Source organism: Cheilinus undulatus, linkage group 4 (genome assembly GCF_018320785.1).
Source record: "Cheilinus undulatus linkage group 4, ASM1832078v1, whole genome shotgun sequence".
Taxonomy (NCBI): domain Eukaryota; kingdom Metazoa; phylum Chordata; class Actinopteri; order Labriformes; family Labridae; genus Cheilinus; species Cheilinus undulatus.
In genome coordinates this window covers 43,334,673-43,361,156 of record NC_054868.1, presented here as the reverse complement: position 1 = coordinate 43,361,156, position 26,484 = coordinate 43,334,673, and the positions used below count along the sequence as shown (strand labels likewise).

Below are 26,484 nucleotides of genomic sequence, written 5' to 3'. Positions count from 1 at the left end.
TGACTTTTTATTTCATAATTTTGACTTTTTATCTCAAAGTTTTGACTTTTTATTTCATAATTAGGCTTTTGATGTCATAATTTTGACTTTTTATCTCATTATTGTGACTTTTGAACATGTAATTTTTACTTTTTAACTTTTTATTTTAACTTTTATCCCTTAATTTTGACTTTTAACTCATAAACTTGACTTTTTATCTCTTAATTTTGATTTTTATCTCATAATTTTGACTTATCTCTTAATTTTGACTTTTATGTCATAATTTCAACTTTTTATCTCATTATTGTGACTTTTTAACTCATAATTTCAACTATTTATCAATTAATTTTGACTCCTGTCTCATAATTTCAACTTTTTGTCTCATCACTAGGCTTTTTATGTTATAATCCGACTTTTTATCTCATTCTTGTCACTTTTTACTTCATAATTTTGGCTTTTTATCTATAATTATGACTTAAAATTCTTCTTTTTTAAAATTGCCTAACTTCCACATATTTCTTTTTTAAGTCTTATTCAGGCATAAATCAAGTAAAGAAGTTGTCTTTTTGAGTATACTGTGATATAGAGCCCTTTAGGATATAAAAATAATTACAGTTGCATATTCAAAAAATGAATCAATCAGCTGCAGATATTATGTATTGACTCAGGTAATTATAACTTTTAATTTTTTAAAATTCTTTTCAATACCATGTATTTTTAAAACGATGCAGTCCCCATTATTGTAATTATTGGCAATACTGAAAAGTACCCAAGTTCTCTTCAGTTACATTTTCATTAGCTGACGCAGGAGAAGATAGAGAGAAAGAATTGTCCAAATTGCTTGAATGCTTTTATGCAATTTAGACAATACAGAGAGGCTTGCTTGCAGACTTTGACACTTATAACAGGATATTAGTCTATATTTGTTGCCTTGGACTTGTATTCTTCAAAAATATCAAGATCATTTGATTTACACAAGTATCGTATAAGCCATCTGGCATCCTGATAAGCCTAATATTGACTGCTTTTTTAAGATGATGAGAACCTAAAACCAGCCCATTTATGTATTTTTAAAGGCCAAATGTCTTTGCTGGAGTTTAGAGCAGAAATGAACCAATATTTTAACTTTTGTGACAACTTGAAAAGAAAAATGGAAATAAATCAACTAAACTTTCTTCTTACACAGTGACACACACCCTTCTTTTTGTCCTTCCTAGCACTGCAGCTTGCGGATGCTGCGGGTAATCCTCTTGAACTCCCTCTGTCCCTTCTGCCAGCGCTTCAGAGACGTGATGACCAGATCCCCATCCAGCTTCTGGCCCATGACCAGGTAGGCGGCGTTGATGTCGTTCATCTCCTCGCACACGCACTGCAGGCCGTCCTTCAGCCACAGCACCGTCTTCCTCAGGTCCCGCTCCGTCACGCCGTTCAGCTTGTAGATGGTCTTGCTCTTGGTCTCGGGGACTATCTTGGTGTCTCCGTTGATGTAGAAGATCTCCTTGACTTTGATCTTCAGGGCTTTGTGCAAAAGCATGAGAGAAAGTAAGGAATGGAGGCTGGGGATGTTTACAGAAAGTGTATGGACATCATCCTATTTGACATGTTGCTCTAATGAAAGCCATGTGAGAAGCTCAAGGCCCATGTATGTACATATGGTTTGGAGCTAAAATGCATGCAGTATGGGAGATAAAAGTGGGGAGGGAAATCCTGGCTGCAACACACAATCTGTCTTTGGACTTTTTAGTGACTGAGGCACATTTAACAGTGCCAAAAATCTTAATGTTGCCTGAAAACCCTCCTTGGATTAAAGAATCCACATTAAGATATGTGCATGTACTTACCAAAGTCATTTTTGCACAGATTGTCAACTATTTCGTTGTCATTTTCATCTGTTTCCTTGCAGGCATCGCACACTCTGGGCACTAAAGCAGAAATTAGACATGGTAAATGTTACATCATCTGCCATAATTCAACACAACATGTGCCATGCAAAACAAGCTGGACACACAAGACCAGATGTGGCCACAGTGGATCCTGCTGCAGTAAATGGACACAAGAGTGGATATATTGAATGGAAAGTGCTTTTTTACGCATACATCACATGTAACTTCAACAACCTGTGGTGTGCTTTTGTTAATGTGCCATTGGGTGAATTCTGGATGCATGCACAAGACTTTAAAATGCAGTTGAATAACATCTTACCTTCTTTAGTGGCTGGTACAAAGTTGTCCATGCCTGCAGGCGGTATGCACAAGTCATTATCGAGTGGAAACCTGCTGCAGTCCAACATACTCGGCCAGGGGAACCCAAACGCGGACATCACTGGTGCGCAGCCGTTCTTGACGCTCTCGCACAAAGACCTGCACGGCTGAATGGGCTCATCCAAGTCATCCAGACACACGGGAGCGAAAAGAGAGCAAAGGAACTTTCTCGTGTCGGGGTGGCATTGTCTCCTCACCAGGGGGATCCAAGACGAAGCTTGCTGCAGAACTTCGTTCATGGTTTCGTGTCCAAGCAGGTTGGGGAGACGCATCTCTGTGTACTCGATATCATGGCACAGGAGGAAGTTTGCAGGAATTGGCTTGCAGTTGTTCTTCTTTGGGAAGAATTCATGCTGGCCAAAGTTGTACAATCCGTGGATAGCTTCTATGCAGGGGAGGGTCATCACCCACAGAAAGGTCACAGCTGAAATAAAAGCTCGCATTTTGTTCGCGCGTAAAAGCAGGGAGAAAGAAACGCGTAATCAGGGCTGCTTTAGCATCAGTTGGCGTGGATGGAGTCTCTGTCAGTGGCCAGTCCTTACTGTAACAAGAGGTTTTCTTCCTAGCACGTCTGGGAGGAGTCTGAAACCTGTGCGTAAAGACCCCCTTCTCCATTCAGCTCTTGTTTTTGTCCTCTCATATCAGATGTCGAAGGAAAGGCAGAATTCTCACTTTTTGCTCCTCTGGGTCTGGTTGGCATGTTTTATTCCTCATAATATTTTATCACCTGAACTGTTTCCCCTCTCTATTTCATCTCCCACCCTTCATGGAAATGATAACAAAACGTGTCTGACAGGCTTTCCTCATTACAGAAATATACCAGTGTGATCCCTTACCTTGCTGTTTTTAGACCTGTGCTGTAAAACAGTCCTGAAATGCTGTCAGAAAGAGCTTTTAGCTCAGTTCAGCGAAGCGTTAATTTTCCATCATTAGGAGTTTAGTGGGGGAAATCCTGCAGGCTCATGCCACATGATGAAATATTGTTTGCCCCTGTGTGAGAAGCAGACCTGCACTCAGTACACCCTGGGGAGAAACCGAATCTGCCTCCTCCTGCTCTGCAGAACCCCCCTGAGCTACAGTCTGGTCTGCAGACAGCAGTGTGGTTCTTCTCAGCGCTGACCTCCCTCTCACTGAAATGAGCAAACACTTAAATCTTGGATTTTTGGACAGAAGTCTTCGTTTACTTACATTTCAGAAACATATTTTACCCCATTTATACTTGCGGTTTCAGGTATTTTTAGTTTCACCCACCCAGATTTAAAGGTCGCTGTCACTAAGAGTTCTGGTGTGAATGGATGCCCAAAGCGGGCGTGCATCCATGTTTTTTTACATGCAACAAAAATAGTGGCCAGTCCTCACGGGCATGCAAGAGACTGAAATACAAAACAAGTAGGGTTGTTCTGATTCCGATACCAGTATGGAGATATGTCTGATACTGCTTAAATGCAGGTGTTGGTATCAGCGAGTGTAACCGGTGGCAATATCTCTGCGTTGTGTTTATGGTGGATGGGAAGAGACTGCGACACTGGATCTCTGACTTCGACCACTTTTATTGGCTGGCAAACAATATAAAGAAACAGAAACTCCCGTGAACCACAGCCCGCTCCATATCCTCTCCCACTGGGAGTCATTTCAGAGGGCGTCATGGATAAAATATATATTTACAAAACGAACAATGCGTACCTGGCAAACAATATAAAGAAACAGAAACTCCTGTGAGCCACAGCCCGCTCCATATCCTACACATAACAGAAATACAGTACGTGACAAAGTTTGACACAAGGTGAACACAAGCTAACTGTGTACGCTGCGCACGTGAGCTAGCTTACCGTGCGCAGCAAACAAACAAACATCAATAAAACTAAGGAGAGAAGAAACTTAAAGCAAATAAACGTGTTAACAAGTGGAAAAATAACTAAAGACATTATAAGAACTAAAATATGTACAAGATATAACGTTTAACATAAAGATGGAAACAGATAGAAACTTGAACAAAACAATGGACACCCACCTCTCCCACTGGGAGTCATTTCAGAGGGGAGAGGGGAGGGGGCGAAAAGAATATATACAAATAACCAACGAAGAAGAAAACAAAGGAAGGAGGGGCTACAAACAACATAGTGCATCATGGATTCCAGAGTTTCTCTCAGGCTTGTGGATAACTACCAGGTAATTTTGTGTAATTATAACAAAAAAACGGAACTACAGATGTGCATTTTGCTTCTGCTACACGAGTACACGGGTTTATGCACCGATCTGATAACGTTCAGTTTAGCTTTATATTTTGCTTCGTTTAGCCATGCTAAATGTCAGCACTTTAAACCAGAAATCAATTTTTCCTTGCTGCCGGAAAACACTGCATGCATAGGCTACCGTTTTTAGAGCAGCGAAGAAGAACTAAAAGAACCCACTGCAGCAGAAAAGAATGTCGTCTACGTGACAGTTCTTCTCTGAATGCGATCGTTAAAATGCCTTTCAGACGGGCGTTGTCTTTCACGACAAGAAGTGAGAGTTTATCAAAAGATAAATAATTTTTGGACCATAAATCGTTTCTTCTTACTTGTTTCTCCTCTTGAAGCTAGCTGTCGGGCTTCCCATTCACTCTATTGATGACTTTGAATCCCATGGGCAGCATTTTCAGTGAGCCTGAAACTCATGCGACTTTTGGGTACTTTAATGATTAAATCCACACCAGTAAACTCGATAACGAACGTCATTTTAACCTATTTTAATCAAATAACAATCATTCATTACAGCTAGCTTGAATGCTAACTCAAATGCTAACTCAAACGCTAACCGCCATGTAGTTTTTCCTTTGTGAGGGTCTGTCAGCCAGTTGCAGGCTGTTCCATAATCACGTGAAGCATAAAGGAGAGAGTGATAGAGAGAGCCTGTGATGTAGTTTCCTGTATTATTGTTATTTTAGTATTTAGCAGGAAAACAACTTTAGGATCACAGATACGCCGTACAGTATGATTCTATTTGTTGAGCCATGTTCTGAGTCAAATATAGGTCTAAAAAAAATGCTAGTTTGCAACGTCAGTCCAGAAGTTCACACTGGTATCGGATCAGTACTCGGAGTCGGCTGATACCCATCACTTTGGCATCGGAATCGTATTGGGAAGGAAAAATGGTATCGGAACATCCCTAAAAACAAGTAAGAGCAATAAAATAATAAAAGAAAATAATGGATACATCACAGTACATGTCAAACAATGACAAATCATCTGTGAAGGGGTATTTTGGTATTTTTTAAGCTTTGTTATCTAAGGTACTTGGCAATAGTAGTGGCATTAGCCTCCAGGCTATAAAGCGCTACAGATGGGTACAGTTGCTCTACACAGTTTAACGAGTTTGAGGTAAAAATGGGCCCAGAACCAAAGTTGGCTCAATTGTACGTTATATCAAATTTTTAAAAGTGTTTTATTTTTCATTGCAGCAGCAGTTTGGGTCTGCAGGCCTCATCAGAGGAAACACGTAACAAGGCTAAGATAACACATACTTTTATGAACTAGAATACACAAAGAAATGTATGAAGATGTCAGCAGAAAGAAATGTAGAGAGAGAAACGTTAGTGGAGACTGGTTAGCAGGAGACATCTGAGTTACCTGCTGGTGTAGGTGTGGAAACTGTGAGCCCATGTCCACGAGAGCTACTGTTGTCAGGAGTGGGATTTACTTACAACACTCCTTCAGGGCATTTCTAATCCAGGATAGTGGCTCACAGACGTCTGCAGCCTGCATCACTCCCCATCCAGAGTTCCCTGCCTTACTGAACGCTGTCGTTTTACACACTTTCTTCAACTTTCTGAGGATAGGTTTTTTAAAGTCATCCTGGAGAGCTGAATGGAAATTTGTCATCCAGGTGAGTCAATGACTGTTGCTTCACTTTGATCTGGAAAACTGATCTGAGTTAGAGCTTAGTTTGGTGGTGTTTCCTCTGAGGAAGCCTGCAGACCTAAGCAGCTGTTCAGATACATTTGATTTAAAGCCTAGTCAAAGTTTATCTGCTGTGCATTAAACCTGCTCTTAAAGTTTATAGCTCTGCCTGAGCCAATTTCTTTCAGAGAAATTAAAGAAGATACTTTGGAAACAGATCTCACTGCAACAATTTTCTCTCTGTATAAAACGTGACTCAGCCTGAGAGTGATTTTGTCAAATTTGTGAGTATAAATTGTGCTACACCTTTAAATTAGCTGTTTGATTGTTCAGTTTTTGAAAAAATGTAAGCGGTCTTCAACCCAACGTCAATTATGTGGTTCATGTAAAACCATAAATCAACACTGTTGCCTAGCAACATTCATATTCTGCTCAAATTCAGGTGAAGATTAAATGAATTAATTTGTACCTTTTGGTTTTATAGTGAGTTAGTCAGCCTCCAGACAACGCAAATCAGCAGCACAGGACAAGACAGGATAGACAAACTGATGACGGTGCTCAGGAGTAAATGCAAGCCCAGGAAAAAACACCTATGGAAAAATGAGATATTAATCAAGATTGATCTACTAAAAGACAGACAATGTAAAGGAGAAAAGATGAAAACACTGGTAAAGATGATACAGAAAGGCTGGCTGCATACTAGAAGATTGTAGACTGGATTTCTGGACCTGGTTTGATCCTCCAACCACCCCCCTTCTATGGGGAAGCCCGGCCCGATTAAAGGCTTATTGCCTCTGATTACCTTTCAGGTGTGCAGGCTGTCTTGCAGCCACAGGTAAATGTGTGTGTGTGCAAACCTTTTACAATAGAGTAAAATCTAAGGCTCAAGACATCATGCAGCACCCTGAGCACCCACTTCATGCTGAATTTAAGCTCCTGCTTTCTGTCAGGAGATTTAGCTTCAAAATACCACGTCCAACAGGCGGAAAAATTATTTTATCAAGCCACAAGCCATTACACAACTTCATCTTTAAAAACAGTCCAGTATGAAGCAGTTTACTTTCACTATTGATGTCTTAAGGGCGGTTTAGCTTTCAATTTTCCTTTAATGCATTCTTGTATTTTAGTGTATTTCAGTGTTCTATGGAGAGTCCTCGTGTTTTCTGTGTTTCATGGTTTAGCCATTAGAGCATAGAAAACACGAGGATAGAATTGAAGTGTTATTCCTGACCAAAATACTAAATTTGTGGTGGCCATGAAGGCCAACTCTAATAGTATTTCATGGTTGCAAAAGCATTTGACCAGCCAGCATAAATATTTCAACAAAAGAAAGAAACAAAATAAAAAAATAAAGCTGCAAATATTTCGACCATCTACACATTTTGTCTTTACCTTTGGCAACGAATACTTAACCCTCTAAATTTTTTTTTTTTTTGATTTTTTGTAATAATTTCTCCTTTTTGTGTTACATGTTTTTTTCTGATAAGGTGAGATCTTTACAGTGTCTGATCAAATATTTTTTTAAATCGTGAAATATTTTTATAGTTCTACATATATACCCCCTTCATTTTTCCATTTTGTTTTGTTGCAGTCTGATGCAAAAAAAACCCCAAACATTTTTGTTCTTATTAATCTACACTCAGTACTACCATAATGACAAAGTGAAAACAGAATTTTGTAAATTTTTGCAAATTTATTAAAAATAAAAACTGAAACATCACACAGACATAAGTATTCAAACCCTTTACAATATCTCTGTAAATTTAGCTCAGATTTCTCCCCTTTCTCTCAATCTTTACTGAAATGTTTCTGCGCCTTGATGTTAGTCGACGTGTGGTAAATTAAATTGATTAGACACGCCTCTCTATAGAAGGCCTCACAGCTGACGATGCATATCAGAGCAAAAACCAAGCCATGAGGTCAAAGAAATTGCCTGCAGAGCTCAGAGACAGGATTGTTGCAAGGCACAGATCTGAGGAAGGCTACAAAAAATTTTGTTTCAGCTGCATCTACGCTAATGTCCTCTGCCATAATTGCACTGGCCTCTTGTTGCTGCTTGCTTAAGTCACAACTCCGCTGCGCTGCGGTCCTGTCACTTTCTAACTGGGCCAAAACGGTTCAGACGGGAGCTTTGCAGGAGGGATTCGCCAGTGAGAAACACAGAAACTGGCGTATCCATCTGCTTTGCAAGGTTAAATGAAAGCCAATTAGATTGAAATGACTTAAGCATCAGACTGCAACATAACAAAATTGAAAAAAAATGAAGGTGGTCTGAATACTTTCTGAATGTACTAGATATTTTCCCATACGTGAGTTTTTTTTTTTTTTAATTCAACCATGTAGCAACAAGAGTTATAAAACAACGAATGTTTTGAAGGAAATGGAAGAAGGGACATGCTGTTTTTGTAAGAGTTTGATTTCTTTGGGATTATTATTTATGCTTTATTTTCAAACTATTCAGTATGAAAGGAAATAGTAGTCACTGTTGATGAGCCATATTTGAATGCCAATACCATCTGCGGTTTGAATGCCTCACCTGTAACAGTAGCTATGTAAAGGTGAGGCATTTAAACTTTCTGATTGACTGTTATTATTTCAGAGAGAAAATCACCTTAGATTTCTATCTTATCTGTTTGCTTTTTGTGCCAGTCAGAAGTAGAATATGAACCATAACAATTGCTTAATGTTTGTACTTGGATGCATTAACAGTATAAAAAAAGATGTACTAGCTGCAGACTTATCATGCACAGAGGTCCTGTCATATTTTACTGGGAGGCCTGCAAGAAAAAGTCCAGATAAAGTCAGGCTGAAAAATTAGGCCATTTGCGTCAAGCCTTGAAAGTTTCTACAGTTCTCTGTAGAAACACTTTTATGGGCTGGAGCCCCCCCGTTAACCTGCAACTGGACTCCTTTAAGCTGAGCAGCAGGTCAGCTGGCTCAACTCTACCTGTGGTGAGTTTAGCCAGCTGGGTCACACGCTAACCTTTCTCTAAGCAACAATATAATCAGCTACTTAATTGTTCTGTACACAATGTGGCCCAGAAGTTAAAGTAAAAAGTCTATCAATGATGGACAGAGTCCAAAAACAGATAAATAAATGACAGAGAGATTAGATCAAACCTCTCCAGCTCTCCAAACACAGATAACATGCTGTCTGTATTAAATACAAAGTTTCATGGAAAGTGAGGGTCAGAGGTAAGCTGATCCTAGACCTGTGCTTAAAGTCACCCCAGCAGGTTCTCATTACAACTTCATCTGAAAATCAAACACAGCTTGTCTAACCTAGTGGTCCATCTGCAGCCCAGAAAGCCCTCTTCTTTAACTTTCCCCTCCACTGCCCTTCATCGTTTAACCCTCTTTTTTTTTATACCAAGACTAAAGGACCAGGCTGTTGTCAGAAACAATCAGAGAATGTAAAGGGAAATGGTCTGAAGAAAACCAAAGCTCAGTGGAAATGTTTGAGGAATCACTTTATTGAATGTCCATGAAGACTCATCTCTCATCGTGTGGAGCATCAAAGCCATAAGCAGCGTTATAGTTTAAACCAAACCAGCCATGTTTTTGAACGGCCTTCTTTCTTGGCTCAGCTCCAGTTGTCTGAAGACAGGCTGCCCGGCTCGCAGAATCTTAAGGCTCAGTCCAAATACACCACTTGCCCCAACCACTTAGCCCTACATGTTCATGTCGAGGTTTAGATTGTCCTGGTTCTTGTTGGAACAGGAGGGTTGAGTTAAGTACCAGGGGTACATTGACCTTTTAACGCACGGCATGTAAAGTACACTGAGGCTCTTTATCAAAACACTAAACTAACATAGAAGATAAAGACTGGTGCTGCTCAGCTCTGCACATCTCAGCTGTGAGTTACTCACTCTTGGATCCCCTGCAGTGCAAGCTACGAAGTGCAATTTTAACAGCTTTTCTCCCTCATGGGAATGTAACAAAACATTGGTTTAGTGTTTAGTAAATTCATTGTATGGAGTGTTGTTTTGTAATGAACCAAGTCCTCACCTCAAAACAAGAAAAACGCAGCAGGAGTCGGTGCTGAGCAATGGGCCTAGTCTCTACTTGACTTGGAAACGTGGAGTGGAGCCGCAACGTTCAGGGGTTCCACGTTATGGGTAACCTTACACGCCAGAGTTAATGTTTCATATATCCATTGCATTGGGGTATATTTAATATGGAAACCTCCCATTCAAAGCATTAGGGAAGGGCAAGACACTTCTCAGAAGGTGACTGGATGAACGCTCTGTTTGTCACATTGATGATGGGCCAATCAGAGCGACAAGAAAAACTGATGAACCTGAGCTCAGCAGACAGGCACTGTCATAGTTTATGAATGTTGGAACTTATTGGTGAATGAACCTCATGCCCAAGCCAGTTGGGAGGAGTGCAAAAACATCTTCTACACCAAAAAAAGCTTTCAGTTTGGTCCTTTGCTCTTTATTTGATAACTAAATGAGGTCCAGGTCTGATAAAAGTGCAGTACACTATGGCTACATCCAAGCTTGTTACTAGACCATCTGCAGCCATTGCTATTAGCTTCCAGTAAAACCAAACCCCACAGGTGCTACTGCATCGTTCTCCTCCAATCACACTGATTGGTCAGGTCAGTTTTCCTAGACACAATCATTTCACACTGGGACTTTGCAAGATGGATCTGCCTAGTGACCAGCATGAAATCTGACAATATTTACAAGATTAATGTCCCCTTACAATTATATTAACCACAAACTTCTCTAATTTTGAGAACTTCTGTAAATAGTATGTACAATATAGGAGTAGCCTTTTTTTTACATTGATGTAGATATTTCAGTGCAAAAAAATGCCATATTGTAGCCTTAAATTGAAATTTTCAGGTGGCTCTCTCCAATGTGAGCATTATAGGAAATTGCTCACATGGCCATGTAAACTAATGGCATGATGTCTGCTTTAGCATCAAAAAAGTGTGAAGGGAAAGCAAAGTTTCTTTGTTCATAAGATTTGAAAAATACAACTGTTATTTTAGTACATTTTGGTTCTTTTACTTGAACAATATTCGTTTAAAATGCTTATAGTTAAAATATGCATATGTTAAATGTCACTGACATGAACAAACGAGGACTGGAAGAGTCGTCCCACTTTGAAAGGAGAGATTTCTCACTAACCTTTGAAACTCCGTTAAAAGGGGGAAAGGTGAACTCAAAAGTCAGGTGTAGGGGAAAAAGTTAGGAATGGGACTGAGCCTGAACCTTGCGGAGCAGATGGATTTGCCTGTTTCTGTGTTTCTCATTGGCGAAACTGTATTGCAAATCTCCCATCTGAACCGTTTGTGCCCGGTTAGAAAGTGACAGGACCAATCAGAGGTGCAGTACGTTTCGACGCGGCGAAGTCATGACGTAAGCAAGCAGTGACAAGAGACCGGTGCAATTATGGTGGAAGACATTAGCGTGGATGCTGCATCAGTTTTATCAGAAATTGACGACATTTCTTTGTTAAAAGAAGAACAAAGAACAGCAGTGAGTTGTTTTCTTTCAAAAACTACAAAAGTCTACAGTCGCTATGGTTCACTTTATGCAGTTCTCTATGGAGTTTACTCCTGGGGGCGCACCTCGGTAGCGGCTACGTCACGTGTTTTGTCGCTCTGATTGGCCAGTAAACATGTGACAGACAGAACATTCATCCAATCACCCTCCGAGTTTTTTTTCAAATGCTCAGCCCTTTCCGAAACGCCATCTATGGGAGGTTTCCCAGATGGATGTGTGAAACAAATCCACCTGGCGTGTCAGGTTAACTGATTGAAGATCCAGTAAAAATGATATTAGATCACAACATTGCTCTGGTTTTATTCCATAGTTTCTGATTTTTAAAGCTCCTATGAGGAACATTTAGGTTAGGTTGATTTTGGCACCTTACTGACAAAGCAGGAGGTTTGATCCCATTGATCTCATAGGCCAGGTTGTGTAAACACTTGTGTTGATGCCTAAAATCAGAAGTTGGTCCTCCATTTTCAACGTCCTTCTAACGCTCAGCCTAACTCTCCATCCCTCTGTTCCTGGCCCCCTTTGACTGACTGCACACTAAGAATTGAAAATCCAGCTCTGAACTGAGTCCTGAAGAGCACTAATGAGCTTGTTAACTTCAATCATTGCTTCTACGTTGACATTCGGGAAAGAATTTACCCCATCCAAGAGGAATTAATCTCATTAGAGCTCAAAAGTCATATAGATTGTTCCTGCCTGGCGTAATAGATGTCTCTATTGTACAGGTCTAATTGACTCAGTGTGGGGTTTCAGGGACGCTGTGGGACACGCAGACGACTCCTGCAGACTTTCAGACAGCCGGATGAATTTCATTTTAGAGATACTCTACTATATCTCTGGACAAATAATCAGAGAGAATACAAGACTGTTTAAATGCTTGTCTTACTATTAAACTAAACTAATTAACATACAGTGATCAAAGAAGAAAGATCTTACTCTTATATCATGATGTGGGTACACCCGGTAATATAGTCAAGCATCACTGGAACTGACAGTTACATGCCTCTGTGAGGAATACAAGTGCTGAGTTTTGAAAGTACAATGGTGGGTAAGGGTGAAGGACTGGAGGGGTTTCTGTGGTGTGATTCCTAGAAATCATATAAGAAAGAGATACGCATGAGGCCCAGTGGCCTTGACCTTTCACCTCCAAAACTGAATTAGTTCTTCCTTAAGCCTGAGTGGAGGTTCACACAAAGTCTGAAGATGATCCCTCAAAGAGCTCTTAAAATATAACAAGGATGGTCAAGATGGACAACTTAAAGATGTAGCCTCAGATTTCACTAGGAAGGAGGCTTAAAAACCAAAGACTGGGAAGAAGCTTGTCTGGCTCTGTCCATAGGAATCAAAATCTGACTACTAGCCCCGTTAAGCTTGCTGTTTTAACTTAAAATCATCTTACTTGCCATTGCATTGTCATGATTACAAAAGTTTACAGTTAAATGGCAGGCTTTTCTCAAAGGAAACCTCCTTTAGATGATATTTAAGGTCAATTTTACAGATTCAGCTTTGACACCATGTGGCCTCATCTCCAACACTGAAGCCAGTTGGCTCTTTGATTCAAAAGGTTGGTAAATATAATTTTACACGTGTTAGGCTTGGACCTCAATTTAGTAAAAATAATTATTCAAGCCTTTCAATGAAGACTTTTAAGAGAAGTTATCAAGTCAGCCGTAATAAGTAAGAAATATCCAGTTAGACATTCACAATAAAGTTTGCTGAAAACAGGTGACATTTTATGATTTTTGTATGTGTAAACAGAATTAAAAGTACTGATGATATTGTGTAGCTTGCTCTTAGTTAGATTTTAGTCACTTATGAAAGTTTGTATGAAATTTATTGATGCTCCTGAAATCTTCCCGAGTTGCTTTTTCACACCGTAAACTCACAGTGTGTAAAATTCCACTGCCAGAGCGCTCTCAATCAAAACAACAGCACAATATGCAAGTACAAAAAAATGTTCACCTCTGCGTTCACACTGGAAGCAGTCCCAGAATGCACATCTGCTCCAGCGTTGTTTCCAGTGCGAATGCGCAAGTCCTCTTTAAGCCCGCTTTCTTCCTTTCACATTAGCAATTAGCAACACTGATCTGAGCTTGGGCCCACTTGCAAATGTAGTCTGATACAGCAGGTGACAGAACACACGTAGCTGGTTTACAGTCCCACAATGGAGGTAAAGAAGAAGCAGGCAACCACTTAAGTCGTGACCTGAGTAATGACTGTTTAAGTTTTAGACTGGCCATCATAGAAGCTTTTTAAATCATTTTAAGCCACCAGGATACCCTCTTAACCTACACATCTACGTTTTAAGAGGGTTATGATGGCTCTTAAGGAGATAAGTGACATTTACTGTCTTTGCAACTCATCTCGCTGACTCCAACTTGTCATCCATAAGGTGAGTCATAACACACAATTTGTTGACTTGATTCTGACAACTACCCCTGAGAAAACTGCGAACAACCTGCTGCACTGGAGAAAGAACTTCTACTTTTATGATGATGTCAGATACGCGGCACAACTCTCTGTCCTGTATTGGGGCATTCAAACCATGCCACTTCAGTCAGGCCACCTCTCTGTGTGGGCCCGGCCCTGGTGCTCTAGCATGGTTCATTTCCATTCACACTGACTAAATCGTTCGAGATTTTAGCCTCAATTGTTCTCGGATCTGGGAACAGGTATCTGGTGTGAAAGCACCCTTAAATGCTTTTCTCCCTAACTGGTGTTCAGCAAGGCTGGGAACTCTGGATGTAGAGCGATGCAGACTGCAGGCACATGATTTACATGCTAAATCATGTGGAGCAACTGTACCTGTCCATAGTGCTGTTTAGCTTAGCTCAAGCACATTATACCTAGAGGAGCAATGCACACTAAAATCACTGGAGGCTAATGCCACTGCTATTACCAAGTACCTTTAACAACACAACTTCAAAAAACACAGAAATATCCCTTAAAGGCAACAATACCACTTGGCTATATTTAGTCGAGTAATACATTGTGGGTAATACGTTGTAGGTTAAAGGCTTCAGACACACCCCCTTCATCCCTTATCTCAACCCTCGCCTCATATCTCCCTGTCCCTCCCACCAAGGAGAGTGGGGCTGGTCAAAAGATCAGCCAGACTGCGCTGCAAAAACAGTGTCATTGTATGCTAAAATACAGCACTGAGTCAGGCAGGTTTATGCCTGCAGGATGTCCATTGATCAGTGTGACAAACGGGACTCTCTGTAGAGCTCTGCTCTTTGACCCCTCACTGATCCTGAAGCTGGAAGATTCACACTGTGAAGGGTAACATGGGGATATTTTACAACTCGGGCCAAAGCACGAGCAGCTCTGCCATCAGAGAAGTGTTTTCTGAATGACCCGTACCTGATCTGCACCCCATGTGGAGAGGGGCACCCCGCGGTGCAACTTCACACATTCCTCAGCAAAGGGTTGCTGCTGTTTTTCACTTAATGAGTAACTGAGCTTTTATGAATGGAGCTTTTTGAGAATGAAAGTAGTCGGAGTCTGAACTGTTTGAAAGGAATTTCTTTCTCTAATTTTCCTTTCTCCTTATGGGAGTTTGGGGATATTTCTTCATATCTGATAGAAAAATTTGGCCTGAGTTAAAAATAAACAAAATTTTATCACATTTATACAAATCTGGGAATATAACACATTACAGGAGCTATTTAAACAACTAAGACATGCCTTGAATCATAGTTAAGCACATCATGATTTTATTCTTGCTTGTGCCATTTTAGGCCTTCTCATTCACTGGTGTTCTCTCCATCACATAAACAAATCCCAGCTCTGTCAGTAGTCCTGGATCATTTACCTTTTGACAGTTTATGTTGTGAAATACGATCTCTCATACCTTCATCACAGGAATCTGTGGGTTAGAAAAAAGAAAAGGAAAAACCACCCCTCTTAATTTTAGCGACGGTGGCAGTGGGTTAGCAAGTGACCCGCAGTGACCCCTGGAATACCAGACATGGGCTCAAGTGTAAATAAAGGTTTGGTATTCATTCACAGTTGTGACACTACAACAGGGACACAGTTTGTGTCAAACTACAGCTGAGGAGATTTTATCCCCTGAACAGAAACAAACTTTACACCAAGTACAGTCCAAAACCCTGTGAGGAGTTTTACATTTATATGAAACAGGCTGAAATTAATACTAATGGATCTGAATGAGCTACCAGAGCAAAAAGAAAACTGTTGAATTAAAAGCATTGTTTTTAAATTTCTGTTTTTTTTTTAAATTTAAAACAGAACCAGACCTGCTGAAATAATGCAATTCATCCCTCTAGGGGCAATTAGTTCAGAGCAGCTTGTACATAAAAACATATAAAACACAGTTACACGAACAGCAGTGATTTGTGTAAGCTAAAGTATTATGCAAGATGTAAAAAAAATGCTGCAAATAATTCTAAATTATAAATAAAATAAAAAACTAGGGCTGTCAGCATGAATGCAGTAATAGCACTGCTATTAAGAGCCATAATTTGTGCAGTATTTTTTAAAAAATTGCATCAGTCTCATACTTTATTGTTCCCTGCAGCCACCGTGAGGCAATTGGGGAGGAAGGGCCCTTATTAAGAGAGGTGACCAAGACCCCGATGGTACCTCTGACTGAGCTCCAGAGATCCAGATGGGACAGTTCCAGAAGATCAACCATCACTGCAGCCCTCCACTGATCAGGGCTTTATGGCAGAGTGGCCAGACAGAAGCCTCTCCTCAGTGCAAATCACATGAAAGCCCACTTGGAGTTTGCAAAAAGCACCTGAAGGACTCTCAGACGGAGAGAAACAAGATTCTCTGGTCAGATAACACCAAGATTGAACTTTTTGGTTTAATTTCCAAACTTTATGTCTGGAGGAATCCAGACGCCGACATCCCAACAGTGAAGTATGGTGGTGGCAGCATCATGCTATGGGGGGGTTTTCTGTAGTAGGGACTGAGAGACTGGTTAGCTTAATGGAACAAAGTCCAGAGATATCTTCAGCTTCGACAGAGGTCTGGTCTTCTCAACAAGAGAAGGTGGTGCCAGTGTAACTAGGCTTAATACTGCTGGTGCTCAGACAAGACTCCCTGGTCTGATGAAACCATTACTGAACAGTTTGGCCTCAGTTCTAAATGTTATGAAACCGCTCGTCACCTGTTCAGTACCATCACACCAGTGAAGCACAGTGGTGGCAGCATCATGTTGTGTGGGTTTTTTTCAGCAACAGGGATGTGGGAGACTGGTCAGGGTTGAGGGAAGGCTGAATAGAACAAAGTACAGAGAGATCCTCTGCTTCAACGAAGGGCTGGCAACATGAGTCTGGTCTGCTCAGTATTCCTGCCCCCAAAGACAGTGGTCCCAACCTTTTTTTCCTTAGCCCCCCCCACTCGCATCTAAGAACGCTTAGCCGCCCTTAGACCCGCTTGGAAAAGTACACATGATTGTAATTGTTTTCATTGACAAAATCCCAACATAACAGGCCTATAAAGACTTGTTCTCGACTAAAGATCTATGTCCAAACTATCCACTAATACAACGGTGTATTAGGGCCACTCTAGGAAAAAAGAAATGCTAATTTAACAAAAAAAAGTTTAAAAAGTTAATTTTTGAGAAAAAATGATTTTTTTTATGATTTGAAAATGGTAAATGTGCCTGAATCCAGGATTAGAATTTTTGAGATTATAAAGCCTGAAAATGTAAATCTGACCACTGTTTTCAGTTTGGTTTTTTGTAATTTTTTTTACTTTACGCTGTTGTAAAATTATAATTTCAAAAACTTGAAATTTCTGCATTTCCAATGTCAAAAATATAAGAATCTTTAAACTCTAATTTTTTTTTTTTCTTGTAAATTTCTGACTTCTGAAACTCTGAAGTGTTGTAAATATAAGACTTGACAAAATTTTTTTTTTTTTTTTTAACTCAAATTTGGACCCTTTTTGACCAGAAACCAACAGATTGTCCTTATACTTTATTTTTTAGGTTGACCCCTTTCCACCATTGTACATCATGCATCTAATCATGCTTAAAAAATTAATAAATAAAAATATGAACATCTAATTTTGCCCACCCTCAAATCTTTGATGCCCCCCACCAGGGGTCCCTGGACCCCAGATTGGGAACCACTGAGCTAGACCCGCCCTCTGTAAAAATGCCAATATTAGCAGTAAAAATGACATTTTAACCTGAATTTAATGGGAAGTCCTTGGGTTTTGCTGCCAACCCCCAGTGGCCACTAAAGGAACTACAGTTTTTACTCTTTTTTTTTTTTTAAATGAAGGTTTCTGCATGTTTCCACATCATCAGCATCCATCTTTTCTCTTATTTGATAAAAAATGCCTACAGTGTGTAAACCAACCCCCATATTAGATAATTGGTCTTAATTGGCCTAACCTGAGGGTAATAGGACTGGATGGAAATCTGTCTGAACAGGAGGGAACCCAGAGGCTCCAATGAAACATGAGTTTTTCTGAATTGGCTGGTTCCCAGGTCCGATTAAATCTTTCTTTTTTTTTTCTCAAATAAACTTCATTTAATAATTGTTAATCATTTTACCATTGTCCTCCTCTCTTCAAGACTCTTCCTCACTGGTTGTCTGGTATTTTTATTTCACTGCTCTAAACAGTTTATTTCAGATGTTATTTTAAAAGTAGACATCTTCTTCTCAGTAGCGGTAAACACTTTTGTGAAAGTGCCAACTATTAAAGTTGAGTAGTCTCATGGACCCACCAACGTGTCTCTATTGACTCCCTGTTGTTTTCATATAAAGAGGCAACATTAAAACCCCATGTGCTAAATTCTCCTCCATATTAACAGGGCAAACAAACCTTAAATGTAGTCAGAAGGCTCACCAAGCCCTTTATTATTCCTAAGCACACTCCCAGAAGAGAGCATGTTAGCACCTACTTACAGAGGCAGCGCTACCTTGTGCACATGTGTGTGTTTGTGTTTCTCTCTAATGGTGTGCGGAGGCAGACGGAACAAGCCCGAGGCAGTGCACGTTAAACCTGCAGAGTCCTGCTGAGAGGAGCAGGAAAAGACCCTGAGTTATCTTAAACTCTTCGGGGGACACTTCACTGCACACACACTTAAAGCTGGTCTCACATGAACTGAATGATGGCTCCTCTTTAACACAGAGGACTTTTCCAACCTCAGACACCCCCAAAAAAGACCTCCACCAAAGTTATTCTCCTCAGCTGCCATTCTGGTCGTATATATTAAAAAACGATTGAAACAGAGGCCATGTGACAATTCCTGCACTCCATGGCACATGAGCAGAGAGTAAACATGGCTGTGCTTACCTTTCACAATGCTGTGTAATTAGATATTCTGCAAATCTTTGCCTGACAGTCCCGGTCAAACGATGGTGGTGGCACAATATTGAATTATAATGTTCCAACCAAAACATCCCTGGCTCTGCCGTATTCTGCCAGAGGTTACGTATGCCATATCATATGACACATGCAGTGTATACAAAGCTAAATATAGCATTTATTCTAATCCATTCAGCGTGATGTCTGGGCTTAAATGTTGCTTTTATAACTGAAATAGTGAGCGAAAAGTGCCAAACTTACTCAGTGTCTAAATGATGTTTGATGCAAGTTCTCTGCCAGAGTAGCATTTTTATGAAATCACATTGTTTTGTTTTATCCTAGAAAAAAGAACATGCTGGCATCTGTGCTTTTGTATAGAAAGATGGACGATGTCTCGTTGTCCAAAAGTAACACCAAACTACTTTGGATGACTAGCTGCAGTATGAGTCAAATGCTATTTTCATGTACTTTTCTTTCTGTCATACCTTTTCATATCCAAGACATTCCTTATTTAGTTTCAAAATAAAAGCCTAATAAAAGCCTTCCTAAAAGGAAGTTAAGCACCCTTTAGTTAAGATAGTTCAAACTCTTGTAAACAAGAGTGACTGGCGTTTGGCTCAAATGCAGCTACAACGGTAATTTTCAGTCACGCTGGAGTCACGCTCTGAACCACTAAGGTAATGAGATTCTGCCACAACCAATCATCATGCACCTGTCACATTTTAAAGTGCTTCTCCTTCAGTCAGCCATTAGTTTCAGTATGGGCGCTGCAAACCTACTCCACCCCAGCCACCTCCTTTCACTTCATCAGCATCTAGACCAGATCCTCACTGGTTTTCGGTCCATCTCATCCTGCATACTTCAGTCTCCTCCTCCAAGCCACCTCCCTGGTGCCTGGTCCAGCTTCTCAGAAGTCTACTCTTCATGTGGTCCTGTGTCCCTCATCAACACCACCATCAGCGTCTAGACTCCGTGGTGGGGTATCCTATTCCTTTCAGTACTTGAAGTCAGCATGATGGGGTCTATTCACCCAAGATTTTGCACATTTCTTTGTTTTTTTTTTTTTGAATTTGTAAAATAAATTATTGATAAATGTGTATTAAGTAGGGGTGACCCGGAATAGTAGGCGGTTCGATGATTTGATTCAGAGGATCCTGATTCGACTATGAACCTCATAGTTGAATGCTGTTATGTAACCAACACTGTATCATTCTGACTACATGGGGGTGCCCATGGCTGCTAAGCCTGAGTTTCCGTTTGCTGGCATCTGCCGGTCATTGGCGGGTAAAAAGGGCGTAAGTCCAGCAGATAAAAATATAACCGGTCAAAATGTCCGGCAGAAAACATGCAAAGGACCAGATAGGTAAATACCGAATACTTGCATATTTTATTTTGGGGAACCTACAGGATACGTTGCGAGAATGCTTTGATATAAACTAAAAGTAGACTAATCTTACTACATCTACTGCAGTGCTGGGGTTGTTTATCTCCTCAGACGGCAAGAACATGGCTAATTATGTATGCACAATGATGTCAAAGCAAATCTATCTCTCTGCACGTGCTCAGTACTGCTGGGGACTATGCAGGGAAAGTGGGAAAGTTTGACCAGAGCTTTTTTGTAAAGCAGAATTTTAATCTGAGTGAGGTTTTCCTGGTTAACCAAAGGCTTAATATCATCAGGGAGGGGTGATATAGCTGAGCGTCGTAAACACCGATGCAGCAGCAGAGAGAGAGAGGCCTACGCTGGGCAGAGTTGCAGTGGACTTCAATAAACTACCTATGACCAATCCTCAGATAAAGTTGGATTGTAGTCAACACAGAATCACATCGTGCAGAACGGCATGGACCGCTTGGAGCTTGTAACAAAGGCTCTGTCTCTCTTCAACGTAGCTGGTTGTTAAGGCTCGAGATGTCCTGGCTAATTAGCAGAAGTAGTGCTGGATAAGCCGCTAATGAGAAGAGGACTGGACTGGAATATCTGCTGTGGAGCTTTTGCCTTTTTGGGACTAGTCCAAATAAACCAGGATGGTTGGATTTCCAGCTTTAGCAGAGGTTGCAGTTATATCATCATGAGGACTGATATTAGCAGCTGACAGTAAGACTCATTTTTCATTTGAAATGTAGAGTTCTAATGCAGTGACCAGTTAGCAGAGCGCTGGGGAGTTATGTTTGGATCATTCATTGTTGTCGGTAGAGGATGGTATTTGGCTGTTGTAAGCTGCTAAGTCATGGTAGTGGCCTAAGTGCTAACAGGCTAACGGTGCTAATGTGAAGCTAACTGTTGCTGTGTATGTGTTTAATGTGGGCGTATATTGTGTAACTGACTGCGTGTGTAAGGAAAAGTGCGCAGCTTTCATTTTGATACTTTAAACCACTTACACAAAGAAAAATAAGAGAAAGTCTTTGTGCAGTCATTTCAGAATATCCGATTTATGCATTTTGCTGCTGTTAATGCAGCAAAATAATGTTAAAGCAAATGTCCGGTAGTCTCTCCTGATTTAACTAGTAGATTTCTGTTTCAATGCCAGGTTTAGACAGGAAGGATGTTAGCAAGACAAGGAAAGCTTTTCTGTTTTAAATGAATATTCAAAATTATCTCAACTTATCATTTCAGGTTCAGTCACTTAACTAACTAAAACTTACTTTTTAAAGTTAAAACAATTAGAACAACTTGTTTTTTTTGACAATACATAAGTGTCAAGATTTAAGATACCATATGAATAGGAAATACACAATGTCAATGTGCATTAGCAAGTATAGAAATGACAGACAGGCAGAGTCATGTTTTTCTGTGAGATAAAATAAACTAAAGCGTTTGAATGCACATATGCTTTATGCTCTATACTCAGCAGATTATCCTCAAAGTAAGGGGTTAAAATGAGCTCCACATGGGACACTGCTTATAGTCTTACATGACCACTCTCATACGCCTGGGAACTGCCAGCACCCCCCACCCCACACACACTGAACTTTTCCTCTTTTCCTTCTGTCCCCCACATCTGCGCCCACGGCCCTAATTGTTTAATACCTCTCCCCTTTCAACCTTGCTGTGCAGCCCAGGCACTAATAGGCCCGTCAGAAAACTGCCAGGGCCTCTTATGCCTGTTACCCAGAGCTTACGGATGGAGATTTCTCCAGTCAGCAGATGAACTCATGCTTTTACCACCTGTGTTTACTCCTCATTGTTGTGGCAGCTGAGTGCATATATGAGTCGGTATAAGAGGATGGCAGAGGAGTTTTGATAAAATGATATAAACTATGTGAGGAAAAATGGGGGGGAAGGCCTTCTGTCTGTTTGTTTCAGTCTGTCTGCCCTTGATTTATGCGTGCTGTTGATGTTTGGTAGAAAAAAACCTCTCTGCGTTTGCTTTTTTTGCAAAGTAGATGACATCAATGCTCCAGATTACACGCGAAGACGAAAAACTGGCACCACTAGAAGGATTTATAAGCGCACTAAAGCTGTTCTCACCAACAAAGGACACCTCGAGAAAAAAGGAAAATGCTGAGGTTGGAAAAACTCGACCCTAGACATGTTTGAACCACTTCATCCTCCTGATGTCCCTGCAGACAAAAATGGACGGACTCGTTTTGGACTACAATTGAGAAAAGCTGTCAGTGTCACCTCGTCTACGCCGTGTCAGACGCAGCCGTTTGAACCTGAGGTTGGGGTATAAATCTCCACCCTCAGGCAGGCCTTGACATTCTGTTCCCAGATGGTGCCTCCCCTGCTGTGGACTCTGCCCCAAAAGGGGGACTGGCATCTCAGCCAGACCCATCCATCACAGGCGAACCAGCCCCCTTATAGTGGGAGCAGAGGCCCCAGTAGGGAGCACCTGCCCTTGTGTTTTCACCCCGGTGGCTAAAACAACCCCAACCCCCCTAAGTGTATATAATACCCTGCTGCTTTCCTGAGGAGTTAGAGGTCATTTGAGGGTGTGAGACAACTTTGCATGTCCAGAGACACTCTTTTAAGGTGACATTCACACTCAGGGCTGCAGTTAAAATCTATTAAGCCTCGTATTACAAGCAGGTCAAAGGTGGCGGTATTATTACTGTTGACAAAAGGCCACACAAGCTTCACCCAGATCAATGACCATTCATTATAGCGGTGCTAAAACATGAACTCCTTGTTAAACAAAATAAAACTGCAAAGTAAAGCTCAAGTGGCCTAAAAGGGAAGGGAGAAAAAAAATCATCGTCTTCACTTCGACCAGTTTTTATCCAAAAGAAACGGCACTCCTCCCATTTTGGTCCATCTGTTTTAAATATTGTGGCCAAAAAACATCACTGATTTGATTGGACCCAAATGTGATGCTTGAGGCTCCTTCATACATCCAAAGCCTGTTTGACCCTCCTTCTCCTGCCCTCCTCTCAACAAAGCCTCCTTCCCCTCTCTCCACTGGTCTTTTTCAAGGGGCTCCAGGCCCGTCTACATGAATGTGTGAGTGTTTGAGAAAAAGGGGGGATGATGAATCTTGTACCAGCTTATTGGGCCATCTAAGGCCTATAAAACTCATCGGAGCAGCTCTGATTTGTCTAGTTAAAAGTTTAAGTCAGCGTTGACTCACTCAAGTCATGTCTTTTCTTTAAACGATGTAAACACGCTGCTTTTATTGAGCCTGTTTGTTTGTGGCATGCCACCACTACTCTTTGTTGGGAAGTCATGCTCATAAAAAATGAACCACTGGTGTCAAATTGTAGCTGAAACATATTTTGTTGTTTTTGTTTAGTTGAAGTTCTTTTGTTGAAACATCACCACCAACATCATGGTGGCAGAACAGTCAGAGATGTCAAAATCATTATTTTCCTTCCTTCTGGTAACCATTCACAGCTGAGCCAAGTGTCACCACAATCCATCTGATATTTCTTAAATGTTACAGTCAGTGCTTCAATAGAGGACCAGCTATAAGACTTCTGTGACCATAATTACCATACTAGAATAACTTAAAATACTATTTAAAGCTGTTTCTGATTCTTTTTCTGCTCTTCTAGCAGTAAAGTCTCCTGATTTTCATGTTTATGCAGGCTAATATAATGGAAATCATAACAATCACTAAGCTGAAAAGGTTAACACTGATGAACAAAGCATTTAAAAAAAGCAATTTAAGTTGAAAAGGCTTGCAAATTCAATAAAAAAAGATGTTAAAATAACAGTATTGTTAAAAGTAGTCATAAAAACATTATTGTATTTTGTTAAACCTAACTTTCGGTTCATATCTGCTATTGATTAGTTTGGTCTTGAGATTTGTTTGTTTTGTGTGTTCCAGGTTTGGCCACTAGGGGGAGCAGTTTGCCTGCGCCTCATTCATTACACTGCTGAATGAGAGCTAGCAACAACGTGTCTGTGTTTCTTCTTCATCTCTCTCCTTTAAAGGTAAAATTAATGGTTAAAAATGAATGAAACTATGTGTAAAGATTACCTTAGTTATCATGAACATGTTTACAGTAAAATAAGTTGATGTTATGTTAGCTAAGTAAGTGTTTTAACATAACAACAGCACCTGATCAGAATGTTTTTGCTAGCTTAACTGTAGTCAGAGCATGGCTTTGCAAGAGTGTGTGCATTTTCTTTGCACAGCTAAGTATGTCGTAAGATGCAGTAGTTAAAAGCACAATCCTCTAGTTTTGAACTAACAATATGTACAAGTGTGAATTGGTATTTGCTCAATAGGGAATACATAAATTTTCTGAATTTTAGTTGTAAGAAAAAAATGCATGTTCTACCGAGCAGATTTAAGAAACTTTGTGACTTTGTTACACTTACTGAGAGGCAGCAACAACATATCTGACTTTGGTCTTCATCTCTCCCCTTTACAGGGATGTACAGTCATGGACGAAAGTATTGGCATCCCTCGATTTTTCCAGACAATACACCATTTCTCCCAGAAATTGTTGCAATTACAAATAATTTTGGTATACACGTTTATTTCCTTTATGTGCATTGGAACAACACAAGAAAGCAGAAGAAAAAAGACAAAATTGACATAATTTTACACAATTTTACAAGACCATCTCCAGGGATCTTGAAATTCCTTTGTCCACTGTGCGTAATATAATCAAGAAGTTTAAAACCCATGGAACTGTGGCTAATCTCCCTGGACATGGACGGAAGAGAAAAATTGACAAAAGAATGCAACGCAGGATAGTTGGAATGGTGGATAAACATCCGCAGTCAACTTCCACACAAATTCAGGCTGTCCTGCAGACTCAGGGTGCAAAAGTGTCAGCTCGGACCAATGACTCATCTGAATGAGATGAAGCGCTATGGCAGGAGACTGAGGAGAACCTCACTGCTGACAAAGAGACATAAAAATGCCAGACTGGAGTTTGCAAAAATGTACCTGAGTAAGCCTCAATCCTTCTGGGAGAACATTTTGTGGACAGATGAGACTAAAGTAGAGCTTTTTGGAAAATCACATCATTCTACCGTTTACAGAAAACAGAATGAGGCCTACAAAGAAAAGAATGCAGTACCTACAGTCAAACATGGTGGAGGTTCAAAGATGTTTTGAGGTTGTTTTGCTGCCTCTGGCACTGGGTGCCTTGACTGTCTGCAAGGAATCATGAAATCTGGAGGTGATCAAAAGATTTTGGGCCTCAATATAGGGCCTAGTGTCAGAAAGCTGGGTCTGCGTAAGAGGGCAATGCGTGTTCCAGCAGGACAATGACCCCAAACATACCTCAAAAAGCACCAAGAAATGGTTGGAGACAAAGTGGCCAGCAATGAGTCCAGATCTGAATCTCGTTGAACACCTATGGAGAGATCTCAAAACTGCTGTTACAAGAAGGCACCCTTCAAATCTGAGAGACCTGGAGCAGTTTGCAAAAGAAGAGTTGTCCAAAATTCCAGTTGAGAGGTATAAGAAGCTTGTCGATGGTTATAGGAAGAGATTGGTTTCAGTTATTTTTCCCCAAGGAGCAACCGAGTACTAAGTTGAGAGTGCCAACAATTTTGTCCAGCCTATTTTTTGAGTTTTGTGTAAAATTATGTCAATTTTGTCTTTTTTCTTCTGCTTTCTTGTGTTGTTCTAATGCACATAAAGGAAATAAACATGCATACCTAAAACATTTGTATTTGCAACAATTTCTGGGAGAAATGGTGTATTTTCTGGAAACATCCAGGGGTGCCAATACTTCAGTCCATGACTGTAGCACTGACATCTTTGTTCATAAATAGAGCCATTACAAGTGCTAAAAGGAGGTGAAATAGGTCCTTAATGTCTCATAAGGCCCCAGTCCATCCCAACTTCACTTGTACAAGGTGAGCACTCAGGTCAGGCACGACAATCGGACCATATAGCACTTTGTAAACATCTGTTTCTAAAGGTGCTATACAAATAAAGTTTATTATTATATATTGAATATAGTGTGAGCACATAAATTGTGTGTGATGAAAGTGTGTCGTCAGTCACATGGTATGAGTTGACATTCTGCCACAACTGAGGTAGAGTCGGCTTTAAATGGCACAGTGTACGCCCGGCTATAGTGACAGAAATCTGTTGAGTTTACGTTTCAAAAAATGCTCCCACACTGAGGATGAAGTGTTTCCAGTCA

At 40.5% G+C, this 26,484-nt stretch overlaps 1 protein-coding gene across 1 annotated transcript; it reads right to left on the bottom strand.

Moving 5' to 3' along the window:
• Positions 1–303: 303 nt before the first annotated feature.
• Positions 304–2,748, bottom strand: sfrp2 (secreted frizzled-related protein 2). Its single transcript, XM_041785711.1, has 3 exons — positions 2,182–2,748; positions 1,821–1,901; positions 304–1,497 (listed from the first exon to the last, which is right to left on the bottom strand). Exons 1-3 carry the CDS (start codon positions 2,681–2,683, stop codon positions 1,193–1,195), a joined length of 888 nt encoding a protein of 295 aa, XP_041641645.1. The 5' UTR covers positions 2,684–2,748; the 3' UTR covers positions 304–1,192.
• Between the last annotated feature and the right edge of the window lie 23,736 nt (positions 2,749–26,484).